Raw genomic sequence first — 17,412 nt, forward strand, 5'->3', positions numbered from 1 at the left:
GCAGCCATGCTCTAGAACTCAAGTGGAACAATCGTAATAACAAGAACGCAACTCTACAGGGTGCACGTTTAAAATCCTGTAAGCAGTCAAAATGGAGGCAGAACACAAGTAGGAGAAATTCAACTGATTTGAATTGCTGAAACATGGTGCTTCACATGTACCCATGAGACCAGGATGTGCCGGTCCAGACATATGACACTTAGGTGCTCAAATTCTCCTTCGCTCCACTACCTTTGAGCTTCCTATCATTTGGAAAATCATCTCTCACTCCATTTCTCGCTTTTGCTCACCTCTGGAGTATTCTTTTTGAACTCGCGGCTTTGGTCGATGAGTTTTTTCCTGGACTGCTCGCTTTCATCCTGTCTGTTGGCCAGGGCTGTGGCGGTGGTATCCAGTTCTTTCTGTGGACAGATAAGGGAAACGATTCAGATGAGGCTCCAGAGTAACGGTTTTGGTAAATAAATGATATGACATTGGTGAGTCGTTAAAAAAAGTGCCTAAATATAAACCTTGGATTGACAGAATTGGCAATTTTTTCAGAATTTGGATTATCAGAACTGATTGTATTCCATGTGACCATCAGATTTTAAAGGAAAACGTCAAATGATAATTTTCCTATTATTTACTCGTGCCAACTTTGTTCCAACAACCACTGAAAAGACTGAAGGAACCAGTTTATTCAAATCGGACTGAATGAATCAAGCTGGATTCAAAATGTCAACTTAAGAACCAATTCATGATTGATTTATTAAATTTTAATTGTGAATCAGAAATGAACCATTTCTTTTAATTATGAAGCACTGACAAGAACCAGATGATTTGATTCAGTGAGTTGGATTAAAAATGTGAGCTTAAAAACAGATAAGTGAATGAATTGCTCAGTTAAATCAATGAATTGTGAATCAAAGCAACTGATTCACTGCAAAGAAGCGGTTGATTAAATTTACAATTTGAGTTAAAAGTTTCAGTGAGTTGGATAAAAAAATGTCACTTTAAGAATCGATTTGTGAATGAACAGATCAGTTTGAATTGAAAAACAAAACAACTGATTCACTGAAAAGAACCAGTTGATTTGATTCACAATTCGAACTAAAAGTGTCAGTAAACTGGTTTCAAAAGTCAACATAGGAACTGATTTGTGTGTGAACTGCTCAGTTTTAATTGTGAATCAAATCAACTAATTCACTGAAAAGAAAGAACCAGTTGATCTGATTCACAATTTGACTAAACGATTCAGTGAGTCAACTTAAGAACTGATTAAAAAATTAATCATTCAGTCTGAATGACGAACTTGGCAACACTGTATGAAGAAGTTAGCAACAGCTTTTTGTTGTCCACAAGCAGAGTCATTGACCTCAGCTCAGACCAATCGTGTTTGCCAAAACCGAAAGCTGTAAAAACAATACGACAGAACCTTCTCGCCAAACATCACTTCTATATTGCAGGAAACACGTGTTTTATAAGGTGTGAGTAAGAATACCGCTCGGTATGCACCTGCAGGCATACTGTGACTATAAACCTCTTGCTCCAACTAGCCAATCAGATTCCCAGGACAGTTGCGACAAACACACCGCGATTGGCCACCGCATCCATCAGTCACCCACAGCGTGCTGCAGTCCCACCCCTGGTGGGCCTCGTGAAAAGTCAGCAGTCTGCGGTCCCTGCCGTCCCACTCCTCTCCTCTCAACAGCAGGGAGCTGAGCTAAAGAATATCGTCTGACATCTGGGAGCCAGATGCTGGGAACAAATCAACTTAATTAGGCTGGAACTCTGTGCGCCAGACTCCCCAAACCTCCAACACAACAACTAGGGGGCTGAGTCACCACAGTCTCGCCCCAGTTTTACTCTCCTCTGTTATTATCACCTCCTCCTTCCACATAGGAAGACACATGGCTCCGCAAAACACTCCAATGGAGCGTCGTTCGGCTAGTCTGGCAAGGTAAAAGCACGAGGGCTGATCTCCAGGGACAAATCTGGATTTAAAATACCATCCCTAGAGACGGGTGTGGATCATTGGTTTCTGGGTCAATGGGACATGTTTTAGATAAAAACGTCATGCTATGTAAGTGGGCTATGGTTCTGGTCTTCCTAAATGGCTTGTTATTAATACAAGCGGTGAGACCGTGACGGAAATAAACTGTGACATAATGCGTTTACTCTAACATTACACTGACATGACATGTACTCACTGTACATGAGCATTATTAAGGGTAGCCTATATACATTACCTCTACATAATCATGATATATATACATCCTTGTCTTAAACCATAATGGTATTTTTAAGGTCGTGCAGCCAAAATTACAGAAAATATGAATCATACAGTAATACAGGATTGCACTTTTAACTTAGGAAACCATGTGTGAATGAATCATTTTTCAAAGAAGTTTTCAAAGAAAAGAATCTGTTGATTCGATTCCCAATTTCAACTAAACGACTGAGGTGGATTCAAAATGTCAACTTTAGAACTGATTGCTAAAGCTAGTAAAAATTACAAGAAATATGTATCATAATACACCAAAAAAATTGCACATTCAACTTAGGAAACCATTTGTGAATAAATCATTCTGAAATGTGAATAGGATCAAGAGCTCACAGAAAATAATCTGTTAATTTGATTCATAATTTAAACTAAATAACTGAGTTGGATTCAAAATGTCAACTTCAGAACTGATTTTTGAATGCAAGCATGATATATATTCTTGTCTTACACTTTAATGTGATTTTGTAGGTTGTGAACTTCAGCAAGTATGAATCATAACACAGCAAAGGCTGCGCTTTCGTGGCTTAAGAAGGTACTTCATTGAAGTATCAACTTCATCTCAGATGTTTCTCCTAAAGGTCCTTGGGAAAAAATGTTTGATAAAATGCTACAATGTGATTTTTTTTAGGTCGAGCATCCACAATTGCAGTAAATGTGAATCATAATATATAATAGTATAAAATAGTATAAAAGTGTGTGCGGTCAAAGCTGAGGAAGGTACTTCAGTGAAGTACCATGTCTCAAATGTTTTTCAAATTCCTTGCGGAAAATGTCTACGACAACTGTTGACACCCAGAAACAGTATAAGGTTGTAAAATTAATGTGCAAATAATAGAGCAGATTATTTAGTTTCGGAAGAATCATATAAATTGTTTAATATATCCCAAGATCTTTTGAGCACAGTTCTCACTTGAAACTCACAACTGAGTTTTCTAGGGACTTTTCTTCTCAGAGACTTAATAAAAACTCTCCATTTAATCTTGCTGCTGTCAAAGAGAAAGATTTGAGATATTAAAGAGCATGATTTTTCTTTCTATTGTTATCAATAGTGCTAATGCCCCTTGGGGTATTCCATCCAGCCCCTCTGGTGTAGTTCAAGGAAGCCCTGTAGCCCTCCAATGAGAGTCGTTTATATAAAGGACCAAATTGTTCCCCATAATAGCTTTATAATTTTCCTAATGGAAGAATTCTGCTGGCTCAGGCGGCGGTGCTTGTCTTAGTTAATTTGTTCGGTAGTAAACGCTGATGGAACAGATTACAGGGCTCCCCAGAGAGCCAGGCCCTGCCAGATACTATCAGCTGCATATGCAGCAGGGAAACGTCAGCGAGGCCTCTCTCTCGCTCTCTCTCTCTCTCTCTCTCTTGCTGCTGTTTTTTCTTCCCTCGTTCTCTCATAACCTATCTTTCTCACAGGCCATTACATTTCCTCCCCCTCTCTCTCTCTCTCTCTCTCTCTCTCTGTATAACTGCCAGTGTCGCTGTGCCACAGAGCACCTGAGCACTCAAGAGGGTCAACAGCTCAGAGGCAGTCAGGAACAGATAAAAAACAAAGCAAGACTCTAACACAGGTGAGAGGGGACGGCAGACACACTTCTGCCATGGGAACTGTACTGTAACTAAAAATGGCGGATATTATTCTGAACAAATGGGTTTATAATTCTGATAGCAGGAAAAGCTGGTTAAGTGAACTAAAATAAAAATTATAATAATAATTGTAGATCACATTCCTGGTCATATTTGCCATTATTTATCAGTGCACATTATTCCGTACTTAACCATCAAACTAGTAGTAGTGTTAGTTTTTCCCCAATATCATCGCACTACAGATGTTGCAAATGCAGTTCAGTCAGAGCATGCGCACTAACAAACAGATAACATCAACAGTTTTAAACTCTTTAAAGTCAAAAAGTCACACAGAGATGACCTCTTCACTGTCCTTTAATTTTTTTTTAAAAAACCCAAAAATAAACAACAAAAAAAAAGTTTGTCCAGTGTACTTGAGTAAGCTGAGCAGATTTTACAGTTTGAGTTTTTTATAGCTTGTCCTTTAATCATTTGGTCTAAAAAAAAGTGACCTGATTTCTGAAGGGTATGACTTTATACTTAAGTGAAAAAAACAATAAAGGCAAGTGTGTGTATGTGTGCGTTTTGAAAGTTACCAATGGCTGCCATTAGCACAGATAGAGCTAATCTATTTTTACGCCAGCATAGTCGTTAAGCCCTTTATCAAAGTCTTTGCTATTGCTGCTACCATTTATAACAAACCTGCTTTGTGTGAGCAACTAATCTCAATGCTGACCCGCCGCTTTGAGCTCTGACTCTGTGTACACTGTAGTTGGGTCTGTTAAACACCAACGCCAAAGATTTGGCAGCAGAAGTGTGAACTTAACCTTGTCACGTCCCGAAAAGAGATCCCTCGACATTGTGTTCAAGTTTGCGACCTCTAAAGCCTGAATAATGCATTTGACCCCTTAACTTATGCTGTGGAGTTAGCCAAAGGAAGAGTAAAAGGAAGGGCACAGTGCCACGGATGTGTGACTTTACCCACAAAGTGAAGCAGCATATTAACATTGTTTTCACATAAATGGGTCTATGTGCCCTCACACCTGAAGTGCCTGTCCTGTGAGCAACGATTTAATTGCTCCTCAGAGAGCGAGAACCAAGGGAAACTTGACCCTATGAAATAAACATTAAACTTTTGTTATAGTAAGTAACATTTAACAAAGAAAACGGATGAAAAATATTAATGACTCAACCTGTACTACACAGATTTTCATCCAATCAAAAGCTCCAGAATGAAACATCCCTCCCCCTCAAACCACCTGCAACTGACCAGCCAAGTAACAAAATATGGCTCATAGCTGTGATGTATCTGAATTCTACCGGATATTTAAAACAAAATATGATACACCCCACACAAACCTACTCTTTCAACAAGAAACAAAAAAGAAACCTTTCTCACTACACAACAGTGTAGTTTTAGCAGAGTAGCTAAGCTAAGCTAACTAAAAGTGGCAATACTACTAACTGTAAATCTTAGAAGTGCGAAAGCATCATTCGCACACCTGCCATGATTCGCTGATAAAATAAACAATTCAAATCATCAAAACAATGGTTCAGTGATTCATATTCAAGGAGTCAAATCATTACCCCGACAAACTTAACTTAAACATAACCTGGATTTTTAGAAATAATAGAATTAAAAAAAGAAAAATGCTAAATATATGCTAAGAAATGTGGTGTGAAAACTTTTGAACAGACAGAAACATAATTGCCTCTGCATTTACCTTTTTGATGAATAACTGCATTTAGCCTACAAAATGCTAATAGGTTTTTATGAAAAATCTAATAAAGTTGTTTTAACTGTTCTGACACGATTCGCTCCCTAGATAAACAAACATTTTTAACAAACCACAACCATTACGACACAGTCTGATCTGTTCAGTTCCTTCCTTGTTCTGTGTCTTGAATTACACATACTGTCTGAAAAAGTTCAACGATGACATAATCGCACTGCAAGAACAATGCATCTGTGTCAGTAGTCTATGATACACTAAATCTTCCTGTCTCCTTTAGCTTAGATGGCTTAATTGCAAATCAAGGATTTGGCGTGCTGTCAAGATCCACTATCACACAGCAACAATCAGACAAAGGCGTGCAAGTAATATCGTTGCGGGAGGTTGCGATAGTGCAGAAACTTCACACTGTGGCATGCGGTACCCAATCAAGACCACCGCGTTCACAGAGCTTTATAATGTGAGAGCCCACTGTTGCAACCCCTGGGAACATGCGCAAGCGCATGCATAACGTGCTCACATATGCACAATCTGTGAATAACAAGAGACCGTGGGGTTGAGTCTCATTAGATATGGACAAACTACAGACCAGACTTCATTTCCATCCAATTAAGAGACACTCAAAGCATTATGGGGGCTTGCTGATTATGATGCAGTACATTTGGGTCGTCTCAGTGCAACAATGTCCCAGTTGTTGACAGAAGAACACTCCCTTTCATACCAGCTGGGGAGGGCAGGAGTTTTTTGAGGCGGTTTAACAGACTGTACACGCATTACTAATTCCAACTTGTTTTGTAGGCTGGACATCAGGAGCGAGCAACTGCTTAAAAATGCTTCCTACACAGCCCGATTCTCACTGACTATATCTGTCAGGCCTGATTCATGTCAACATTCGAGCGATCGTGCGCTTGTTAACATGGGAACGTCTCTACATGATTAAAGGGGTCATATGATGCGTTTTCATGTTTTCCTTTCTCTTTGTAGTGTCACAAGCTGTTCATGAATAGATAAGATCCCTAAAGTTGCAAAGACTAAAGTCTCAAACCCAAAGAGATATTCTTTATAAAAGTCAAGACTCGTCCACGCCCTCCTAAAACGCCTCGTTTAAACACAGCCCTACATGTCTATGTCACTGTCCGGGAAGATTTGCATAACACCGCCCAAATGTTCACGCAAAGAAAGAAGGCGTAACTTTGATTCTCGCTGTAGAATTGTTGCCACTGCGGCCATGTCTTGGAAATGCTGTGTTTCATTGTAAAAGCGAAACTACTTTGTTTGGCCTTCCAAAAGAGGACACAACTAGAAATCACTGAATTGTAAATGTATTTATAATTCAACCCAAATATTTGTGTGTGTGCAACACATTTTATGGAGGACTGTTTCCTGGTCCTGGGAGAGTACAATGCCGGCTGTTCTGACTCACAGCCTCTAAGTATGTTTTCATATTTAAAGAATTTGCCACTGATGATTCAAACGTGAGTTTTGAGCAGTGTAGAGTAGCGCTTGTTTGTCGTTTCTCCGATCACAAATGCAGACATGGTTTTATGTTTATGCTTTGTTGTGTTACATCGCGTAAAAAGACAGTACAAGTCATTATAATCAGTAATTATGTCCCCACTGGATGCAACAAATGCCTCATTTGTAATGGGTTTTATTGTTTTTGTCTCATCCCACCGGGAAATGACATTACAGTACAGTAAGGGGCGTAACATTTTCATCATTTACCTGAGGCATTTGGCCAATCACAACACACTGGATTGCTGGCCAATCAGAGCACACCTTGCTTTTCAGAACGATGAGCTTTGTTAAAATCGACGTGTTTCAGAAAGGCAGGCATAGAGGAGAAAAAATTATGTACAGTATGTGGAAAATAATGAGTATTTTGAACCTTAAACTGCGTGAACATTTCATTACACCAAATACACAAAATAATGTTCTTTTTTAGCAACGTCATATGACCCCTTTAAACTGAAATAGTCTGAAGACTTTTCAGAGTCACACATCTGGGATTACGACTGACACACTATATTCTCATTAGGATAGTATCTTTTTAAGAAACTCCGTTCTCACAGATCAGCGTTATCTCGTGTCAGAGCGGACCGGTCGGTCCACAGGGCTGGCGATATCAGCCGCTCCTACAGCTGTAATGAATCCAGGACCGGTTCACCATCTCACACGCCATGTTTGCTATCAACAGAGCTCTCAAGGGCTTACAGTGCAGTTCATTAAAGCTGAGGAACAAGAACAAGCCCAGAGCTTATTCTCTATTTCTTTCTCCTCTCATTTCTTTCATTCGTTCTTTCTTTAAACCACCATAGTTCCGCCTTTGATTTATTATGCAACAAGATCAGCAATTTACTTCAGAGGCTTTCAGTCAGCACTGGAAGAATCGCGATATGAGGGGGTCTGAGAGCATAAGTTGGTACTGCTTGTCACAGTCGCACAGTATGCTCTTTTAAAACGAAAATCATCGATTTGTTATCGAGATGAGCGCAGTATGCCTTTACCTCAGAAACTTGTAGGCTTCCCCATGCCAATACATACAGCTCTGCCTCCTCCACCACTGATAACAGCATTCCTCAAATACTGTATGGGTTTTAGAGAAACTAATTAAAGCAATTATATCTCCTGTTGGGAATGGAGGCAGCGTCTGGGGAGTGGATCTCTGGTAGGGAGGGATGTGAACTGTTTCTCAAACAGTTTGACCGGCCCAAGACTGGATGACAAAAGACGCATAGAGATCATCTTATCTTTCTGGATAGTAGCCGAGTTAACTTTTACAGCCTTGAGTCAAGAAAAAACAATTACTGGCTCCACAAAAGTACACGTCAGACTCAGTATTGCATGAAATGGCTTATGAAACTTAATGAACTTAATGAACAGCACGCTTATCTAGAATTTTCCTTTTACTTATTTAAAATTACACACACACAGCATATAACTAATCAATTATCATGACTGACAGAGAAAAGTGAAAAATAAAAAGAAAAAAATTACGTTGGTACTTTTATTAGCGTGTTGTGCTATAGCAAAAAGTTAAGTCTTAAGTCTTTAAATAAGAATAAGTGTCAAAAAGTTAACCAGAGCTAACTACTGATGGCTTATTTGCAGTGTGTGACAGTGAAAGGTTTTGGGAAAAGTTTCAGCTTGACAAAATTCCACAGAATATGAAATGACGCGTAGTAAGCAAAGCACCATGTGAAACATATCTGCCCTTGTAGAACATTTTTGTTTATTAGAATATAACTGAATTGATTGTAATCAAAGAAATTCTACAATTATATCTGGCTCACTGGAGAAACCTAATAGAAACAGACTGTGCCACAGGAATGGAATGTACCTACTTGTGGCCACCTACTTCAGTCCTGGACGGAAATGGTCATATATGGTGGAGCCCTAGTCTCATGGCCACTGCTTAAAATAAATGAGTACATGTATGGAATGTATTGATTACCTTTGGTACATGAGAGTTCAAGACTGGACTCTGGAGTCATTCTGCAGACTGGCTTAACTTTATTTTTTTGTGAATAGTAGAATATTTCCAGTCATTTTACCTTAATAGAAAAATTAATTTCTTAGCTTTTGCATGTTCTAATGAGTGATATTGTTTAAAATCATGAAACAGGTTTGTACTGCCTGACTTTTATGACGCGTTTCTTCAGCAGAGTTTGCAGTGCAGGTTGCAATGTTTATATTTTTTTTGTCTCATAGAAATGCAAGACGTAAATTCATGTTCATTATAAAAATCAGTAACGTCTATAAAAACTGTAACAACTAGGGCTGTGCGATTAATCGAAATCGTCATAAAATCACGATCTGAGCATGCGCAATTTCTAAATCGCATTATAGCACGATTTTCCACGGCCCCGACCTCCCGCAGTATGCTATCCAATCCAATCAGAATGAAGCGCACCTAAATGGAGTGCGAGAACAGAACAGACTGGGCATTTGCCTACATAACTCCAGGTTCACACACTGTCTTTGATGCGTATTTTTTCCGAGCCCATGTTAACGGATCAGAGCGTTCACACTGCATGCAGTAAAAGATGCTAAAGATGATTAAGATGTGAAAATAATTAATATCTAGCACATGAGCATAGAGAGAGTTGTGAGTGCACAGGACGCAGTTTGACGCGCGTCTGGTTTTGTGACAGAGCAAAGGAAATCTGCGTGCGAGCGGAGAGATGTGCTTTTGCGTTACAATACTGCGCTCTCGCTGCTGCTTCTGAACTGCATACACATACTGTATACGCACTGCAGACGGAGTACGTGTGAACCTGTATAATGTATAACAAATCTATTTCAACACCTGAGGCACCGCTACAATGAGCTCTTTGACCAATGCATGGCAAGAAAGAAAAAGAAAAATACCTGGACACGGGATTTTTTTATTATTATTATTTGCCATATGTCTAGACATTTTGAGCCCCCTTAACTTAGTGATTAATTTTGACTTATGTCTGTTCTAGAGACATATTACAACTTTTTGATAAAGCTCTAATTGGTTTTCTTTTGGAAATATGTTTCAAATTCATACTGAATGCATTTATGACTGTAAAGCATGTCTGTGTGTGTGTCAAAATCGTGATTAAAATCGAAATCGCAAAATTGATCAAAGAAATCGCGATAGTTTTTTTTGTCCATATCGCACAGCCCTAGTAACAACCTCATTTTATATGATGAAATGTAATTGAGTTTTATTAAAATTAGCCAAAGATCGTTCATAGTAGCGTACATTTAGTTTATGATAACCACAGTTAAAACCACACATATAGCAAAAATGTAACTGTATGGTTTCTAAGTATTTCTATGAAAAACAGTAGTCTAAATACATTTAGTATAAAAGCACAAATGCTTTAGCTTAATCAAAAAAAAAAAAAAGATATTAATATCCCACATTTCTGCCACAATACCACGATGCAGTAAATATTACTACATTAAAACACTTTCACTATTTAGTAGAAGTGGATAAATGGCGCAATTCAAATGAGTAGTGCTGTTTCGTTTCACTTTTGGGGCATAAACATTATATTGAACATAGCAGTAGACATGATCAACTGGTAGAAATGTGTAAATCAATAGAGATTTTGGACTATCATCTGATTCGTCTCTATTTTGGTTACACACTCACGTGACATTGCTGTGCAATGAATGTACATTGGAAACAGTATTTTGGATTTGGGCAGCTTTTAAAGTGACAGCAGTATTTCATGTTAATCAAGCGACAAAAGAGAGAAAATCTTTTCACTGCATTTGACTTAATCACATTTGCAGCAACTTTTATAAAAATAAATATATATTTATTTTACACAGTGAAGAATATGCAGTGTTTATATAAATTTGATTACTGTATACAATGTATGTACTGTAGCATTTCTTATTTGTTCTACTGTGTTTTTTTCGTACAATTGCTTTTAATAGTTTCTTATTCTTTTTTAATCACTGACTGTTTACTTGTCTTCAGTGAGCGTGAGTTTTTTTTTAGGCTCGTATAATTTTTTGTAATACTGACAACACGAATTTGGACATTTCTATGGTATCAAAAATTGTGATATCTTACAGACTTAATTTAAAACAAAAATAACTATATTTTGATATATATCGCTATTGTGAAATAAAATTACTTATATCGTGACATAAGACTTTGGTCATATCGCCCAACCCTATGATATAATATAATGTATTACTCTTCTAAGCATTTTATCGAAGAAAATTATATAGCGATAATTATCGCTATCGTTTTATCACTCAGCCATAGTAGGTACATTCAATTCCTGTGGCACACTCTGTTTCTAATATATTACACTCAATTCAGTTCTATTCTAATCAATAAAAATATTCTACACCCTCAGCGTAAACACACATGGCTTTTCCCGACCAAGCGAGGTTTGCAAAACGAGCACAAGCGCTGCATTATTTTTCAAGAATTTCATGACAGAGTCTGGCGTCTAACTACCACAAACTCTTCTGCATATTTGCATTTTAATACAAGGTTTGTTTATCCTGGAATCTCTGCTGTAAACTGAATTAATTAGATGTTCAGAATCATAACTGGAAATTAGCATAACGGGGCAGAGAGAAGAAAGAAGGGGGTGTTTGTTCTTCACAAGACAACAAGCGGTTAATTGTTGAGGACTGGGGGCGTAGACAGTGACCTGAACTAGATATTACAGTGTAGTCCGACTGATTCAGAGAAGCCAAACTGCGTTGTTCTGATTTGATTGTTCTCATTCACATGCATACACAATAAGAACGTGTCTGCAAGAAGATGACATGACAAAACTAGAACAACTCCATTATAATCTAAGCTATCTATACTGCATTTGTCAGTGACACTGTCTACACTGCAAGCATGTGACTCAGAATCAACGACACAGTCTACATTGTAAAGGCACAATTTTGAATTAAAGATGCTGTCTACACTGCAGCTGCGTACACTGCAAGAATTTGACTTTGAATCAACTATATGCAGGGCCCTATGAAATCTGTTCTATTTTTTTCCCAAATTACATCCAAATCAGTTTTTTTCCTATTTAAATTTTTCAGGATTCCATTTTTTTTTTTTTTTTTTTTTTTTATAAATATAATATACATTTATAATGAAATTTCAGTAATCAAAAAGTATGTCTAATTAATTTAAATCACGACACTTTTACAAGAATTTATGAAAAAATAAATTTTTAGGGTCCTGTAATTTTTTTTTCTGGTAATCAAATGAAGGCATAAAACAATCATTTAATTTATAAACAAATTAAATTAAATGCACAACAACCTCTGCACAACAGAGGTTTACTGTGGAAGAAAATTTATTATTTTTAAAAAGAATTCAAGTTTTAATATCTTTATTATTATTATTATTATTATATTCATAATGCACATTATTACGTACAAACATATTTCTGTCCCAATTTTTTAAGTTAAACTGTTTCTCAAATTAATCAGTAAAATCAAATGCTCATGAAGAGACTCTCAGAGCAGCTGGAGATGAATTTCATGTGTTCATGTCTTCATATAATGAGACAGCAGAGGCTAAAAACACAGTGAGCATCATATTCACAGAAACTAGTCTATATCGCGATTTAAGTCTTCTGACCTACTTTAAATTTATTCATCCAAAATTTGACAAATACCGTGATATTCATTGTTATACAGCAAATTCCATTTAATGCATGTTTTTCAAATTGCAAAAACCATGGGGCTAGAGCTATAAACTCTCTCTACAATGCACATGTGTGAGACTCACTGTATAAAGACCAAGTGCCTAAATTAATTAAAGGGGTCATGAAATGAGAAACCAAATTTGCCTTGATCTTTTGGAATATAAGAGGTCTTTGTACCATTAAAATGTCCTGCAAGTTTCATAGCTTAAGACGTCCTCCCCATTATAAACAAGCCATTTATTTAATCAAGCTCTAAATACAGCTCGTTCTGGATCCATGGTAAGAAGTGACGTCACGGTGCGAAGTGACGTTTCAACCATTTGCATATGACCGCTCCAGCACAAGACAACTACGCTCATTTCGTATCGTTGTCGCGCCGCGCGCCTCACAAGTGTTCAGTCGACGGACAGCGAGTGGGTCTGTGTACAGGAAAATTACAGTGCCACGCAGATGTGCTCAAACATATAAGGTTTTATCATTGCAAGAGCCATCGCTTCGAATGCATCACCCGCTACTAAACAGTTACGCTCAATCCGCAAATGTTCTGGCTGGGGATGTTAATAATTGATCCATAGGCGGCGCTGTCGTTAGCCAATCATAACAGTGGGCGTTAACACTGAACTCTTAAAGGGGAAACAACCCAAAAAACAGACTGTTTGAATCAAAGGATGAGAAACAGGGTGGGAAAATGTCATAATTCACTACATTTTAAAAGTTTTTTTTTTTTTTTTTAAAAACTATAGTAATACTATAATTGCACCTAGGGGACCATAATAATAAAATAAAAAAAAACATGTCATGACCCCTTTAAAAAAAACTATCTACACTGCAAGTGTGCAATTCCGAATAAACAAAGCTGAATACACTGCAACTCCACAATTTCTAATCTACACTACACTGTCTACACTCTAAGTGCATGACTTTAAATTAATTAGGCTGTCAACACTGCAACTATGTAAATTAAAATAAAATGTCTACACTGCATTGCAAGCCCATGACTTGGAATCATTGTACCTATCATCACTGCAACTCCATAACGTAAAATAAAAATACTTCAATTGTGCAACTTTGAATTAAAAAAAAAGTCTGAACTGCAAATGCACAACTTCAAATTAAAGCCGTTTACACTTCAATGTGCAACTTTGAATCCACAAAGCTGTTTACACTGCAAGTGAGTAAATTTAAACCAATAAAAACTAATAAAGCTTTGTTAGTTATAAAGGAACTGTTCAGTTGTAAATATGTCACTTGCTTTCAGCATAAGCAGGCTCTAAGACCTCCTCAAAAGACGCCTCGTGGACAATGTAATGGGGATGACATTTCAAGTAATTCCAATGCTATTTTTTATGACAAAAAAGTGTGTGGGAGTGAAAACAACAAGACAAGCGTCCCTTTGAGAGAATGTTTTTCTTTGTTAATCAGTCAGCATGTACACACATAGAGCTGCAAAAACACAAAAGATGGTGACATAGCAGGTGGATCAAAAACATATATCAGTTTACCAGTTAAAACATTACTTTAATCTTTCCATATTCCTGGACTATGTTTCACCTATAAACAGCTCAACCGGTATTTTATGTCAACTGATCGAATCTACTTTTCATGTTTTCGGTTGGGGTTAAGCTTCCTGCGTATTAGCATGTGACCTTCAGCACCTCATCTGCTGATTAGGCAGCTCTTGTATCTTTCACTCGCATTACAGCGGAAAGACAGGTAAACAACTTTATGCAAGTTAAGTGGGAAGAGACGGTGTTCCGCTTCATGAGTGAGGGCCAGTCATTCCAGACGACATGCACCATTGCGTTAAAACAGAATGAAATAAAATTCAGCGCACTGTGTATGAGAGTGATAACGTGCATAATATTCCCTAACCAAAAACGGACCACAATTCAATTCAGAGCCTGCATTTAAGTGCCTTAGTAGCTTAAAGATATAGTCCATCATCTATTCACCCTCATGTCTTTCCAAATTCGTATGATTTTCTTTCTTCCGTGGAACTCCAAAAGAGAAGTTTGAAGAATTTCCAAGCTGCTGTTTTATCTAGAGTAAAAGTAGATGGAGACCAAGCTCTAAAAAGGAAAAAAGTACCATAATAATAATAATAAGACTTCTTTTCATCTTCTGAGGTGAATGCACTATATATCAGTACCACATTGATTATCAGCCTACAGTAGAGATTTTTCACATTTATCTGCATTGGTAAATATTAAATGTATATCAGCCAATATTTCCCCTATTTTTACATTTAGATTACCTTTGGTTAAAATTATTGATTTTCATCTCTTTGCTTTTTTATTTAGATAGTTTCTATCATGTATCATGTTTAATTTGTATGCTAACAAAATATTGGCTCAATATTGGCTTATAGGTATCAACTAGAATTTCAATTTTTTTTTTTTTTTAAGTGAACGGGTTGCATCAAATCAAACTGAATGTGATTACAAATTATAATGTCAATGATGACATCAAATGAAATGGTCCTCATGTGCTTTCACGATACTTTCATGGAGGATATCAATTTGGCACTTACTACCTACAGGTCACAGTAAAAGAAAAAGAACAGCATGAACATTCTGTTAAATATCTCCTTTTCTGTTCCAATAAGAAAATGACATGAAAGTATGAAATATTATATAGCGCTCACAGTAGCAGTGTGTACACAGTAGGCCAGCAAAGATGCCAGGCAGTGTGTGAGGTAAACAGTAATCTGGCTGCTATTGTTTTGGCACTGGCGTGTGTGTATGTGTGTGTACTGGCTTTCTGCCATCGCCGGCTGTGACCTTAGAGAAGGTGCAGAAATACGACTGACCTTCAGCACGCCTCAGTCAATCAACCCTCATCTGAAACACAAGTCCAACCTTCATACATCAACACAAACACTAGGTCTCTAACAGCATTAGATAAGGCAACAAAGAACTCCTCCTTTTGATTCGCAGCAAGCCAAACATTTCCAAATGCTTTTAACACCTCAAAAGTCAAAGTTAGGTGTTCATTTAGAGGGAATTTGTACCAAAAGTCCTGTTCAGTTCATTTATTTTCATACAACTGTGGTGATGTAGCATTATTAGCCACCACAAGACCTGACACATAACTGCTCACAAAAGTATAGTAAAGGAACGGATTAATAATGCGTCAGCAGAAACGTTCCCAAGCCCGGAGTGGAAAAGCTAAACTCAAACACTGACTCAGCAAAAAACGAGCTGCTAACTTTAGTTCAGTGAGTCGCCAACCCCCCCCCCCTCGAGCTCCTTCCCCACGACTCCGTGCTGCCATAATATTCAGAACATTATTTTGATTGTGAATTTCCTTCCAATGCACATCTGCTGAGCTGCCCTGAACTCAGAATATGCTTACGTGCCATGTCTAAATACACAACATAGTCAAAGGAATATGCAATATCGACATAATGGGAGACTGCTTGGGGAACCAAACTTACACAAACCATGAAAACAGACACGAAAGCAGCTGGAAAAAAACATGACGAGGATAAATTGGTGGTGAGCACTATTTTAGGGGCTTTTGCTGTTTTTATTGATAGAACAGATGAAAGATCACAGGAAACGATTCGACTTGGGCCGCTCGCACATAAACACAACTGTACGAAATGTTGGAACATGTGCACTGCGCATCAGGCTAACTCTTAGCGAGCACTTTTGAAAGATTAGCTTTTAGAAATGTCTAGAGTATAGTACAAAGCCTAAAAAATAAAAAAAATAAAACTGGTATCAAAAATTGGTTTTGTTTTGACTGTGGTATTGATATCGACTACTGAAAATCTATTAAGCGATTTATGACAACCCCCTTAATACAGCACATTTTAACAAAATCACATTAACGCCTTTGTCGAATTGTGGCAAATACACGTTTATCGATGCATACTTTAACTCACTGGATGCTCTAGAGGCACTGATACAAAAAGCCTCTCGTCTTTTTTGGTCTTTGTCTGCGAGACACAGAAGAACACCTCAGCCCTCATTACCTCAATAATGCATGAAATGCGCTGCAGCCCGCAGACTGAGCTCTCCGAACGCTTTAAGTATTTATTGTGAACAGAACACTATCAGAGCCGTTTCTAAATGGGCCTTCCCTGCCAGCTCTTTTTCGATTATGTTTGAGGGGATGACTGACCACCTCGACGTCTCTGTTTTTGTTGAAACGCAGATCAGAACCTGCTGTGCACCTGCCTGGCTGTGTGTCTATATCCTAGCGACAGAGCTGCAAATTCAATTAAGCCCATCAACGCTAAATTAATCTGAGCACATTGGTGAATGGCAGATAATCTCTGTGACCTATGGAGGGTTATTACCACCATGACTAGCACAAAACAAGTAACCTTGTCCAAGATGGAGAGGGCTAGCGGTCAAACCAAATTATCTGAAATAATGGTATTTTTACAATGAAGCCAAAAGGTTCCATGCAATGAAAGTCAATGGGGTCAATGTAGTTTTGGATCCCAACATTATCTGAAATACCTTCATTTTTGTTCCACAGATGAAAGTCAGTCATACAAGTTTGGAATGGACATGAGGGCGAGATCTCGAGGGTCAAACCTCTCAACGCTTCCATTTCCAGCACAAACGATAGAGGAGGGGAGGAGATGTAGATGAGGAAAGAGCCGTGGAAATCCATCCATGCTTGTTTTCTTAAATTTGTTTTCCATTTCAAAAGCCGGTTTGCAATTTCAGCGACCCTC

The 17,412-nt window shown here is 37.9% G+C and overlaps 1 protein-coding gene across 6 annotated transcripts in view; it reads right to left on the minus strand.

Annotated features, from left to right (window-relative positions):
- cux1a (cut-like homeobox 1a) overlaps nt 1-17,412 on the minus strand; it is a 119,460-nt gene that overhangs the window by 86,208 nt on the left and 15,840 nt on the right. For 4 of the 6 annotated variants that reach the window (XM_042732818.1, XM_042732820.1, XM_042732821.1 and 1 more), the window contains exon 2: nt 291-401. In XM_042732818.1, coding sequence (XP_042588752.1) covers nt 291-401 — 111 coding nt within the window. Of the gene's footprint in view, nt 1-290; nt 402-1,494; nt 2,486-17,191 lie in introns of those variants that run through there. The other 2 variants (XM_042732819.1, XM_042732823.1) reach the window with 2 other exon arrangements.

The sequence above is a fragment of the Cyprinus carpio genome, chromosome B10 (genome assembly GCF_018340385.1).
Source record: "Cyprinus carpio isolate SPL01 chromosome B10, ASM1834038v1, whole genome shotgun sequence".
In the NCBI taxonomy this organism is placed as follows: domain Eukaryota; kingdom Metazoa; phylum Chordata; class Actinopteri; order Cypriniformes; family Cyprinidae; genus Cyprinus; species Cyprinus carpio.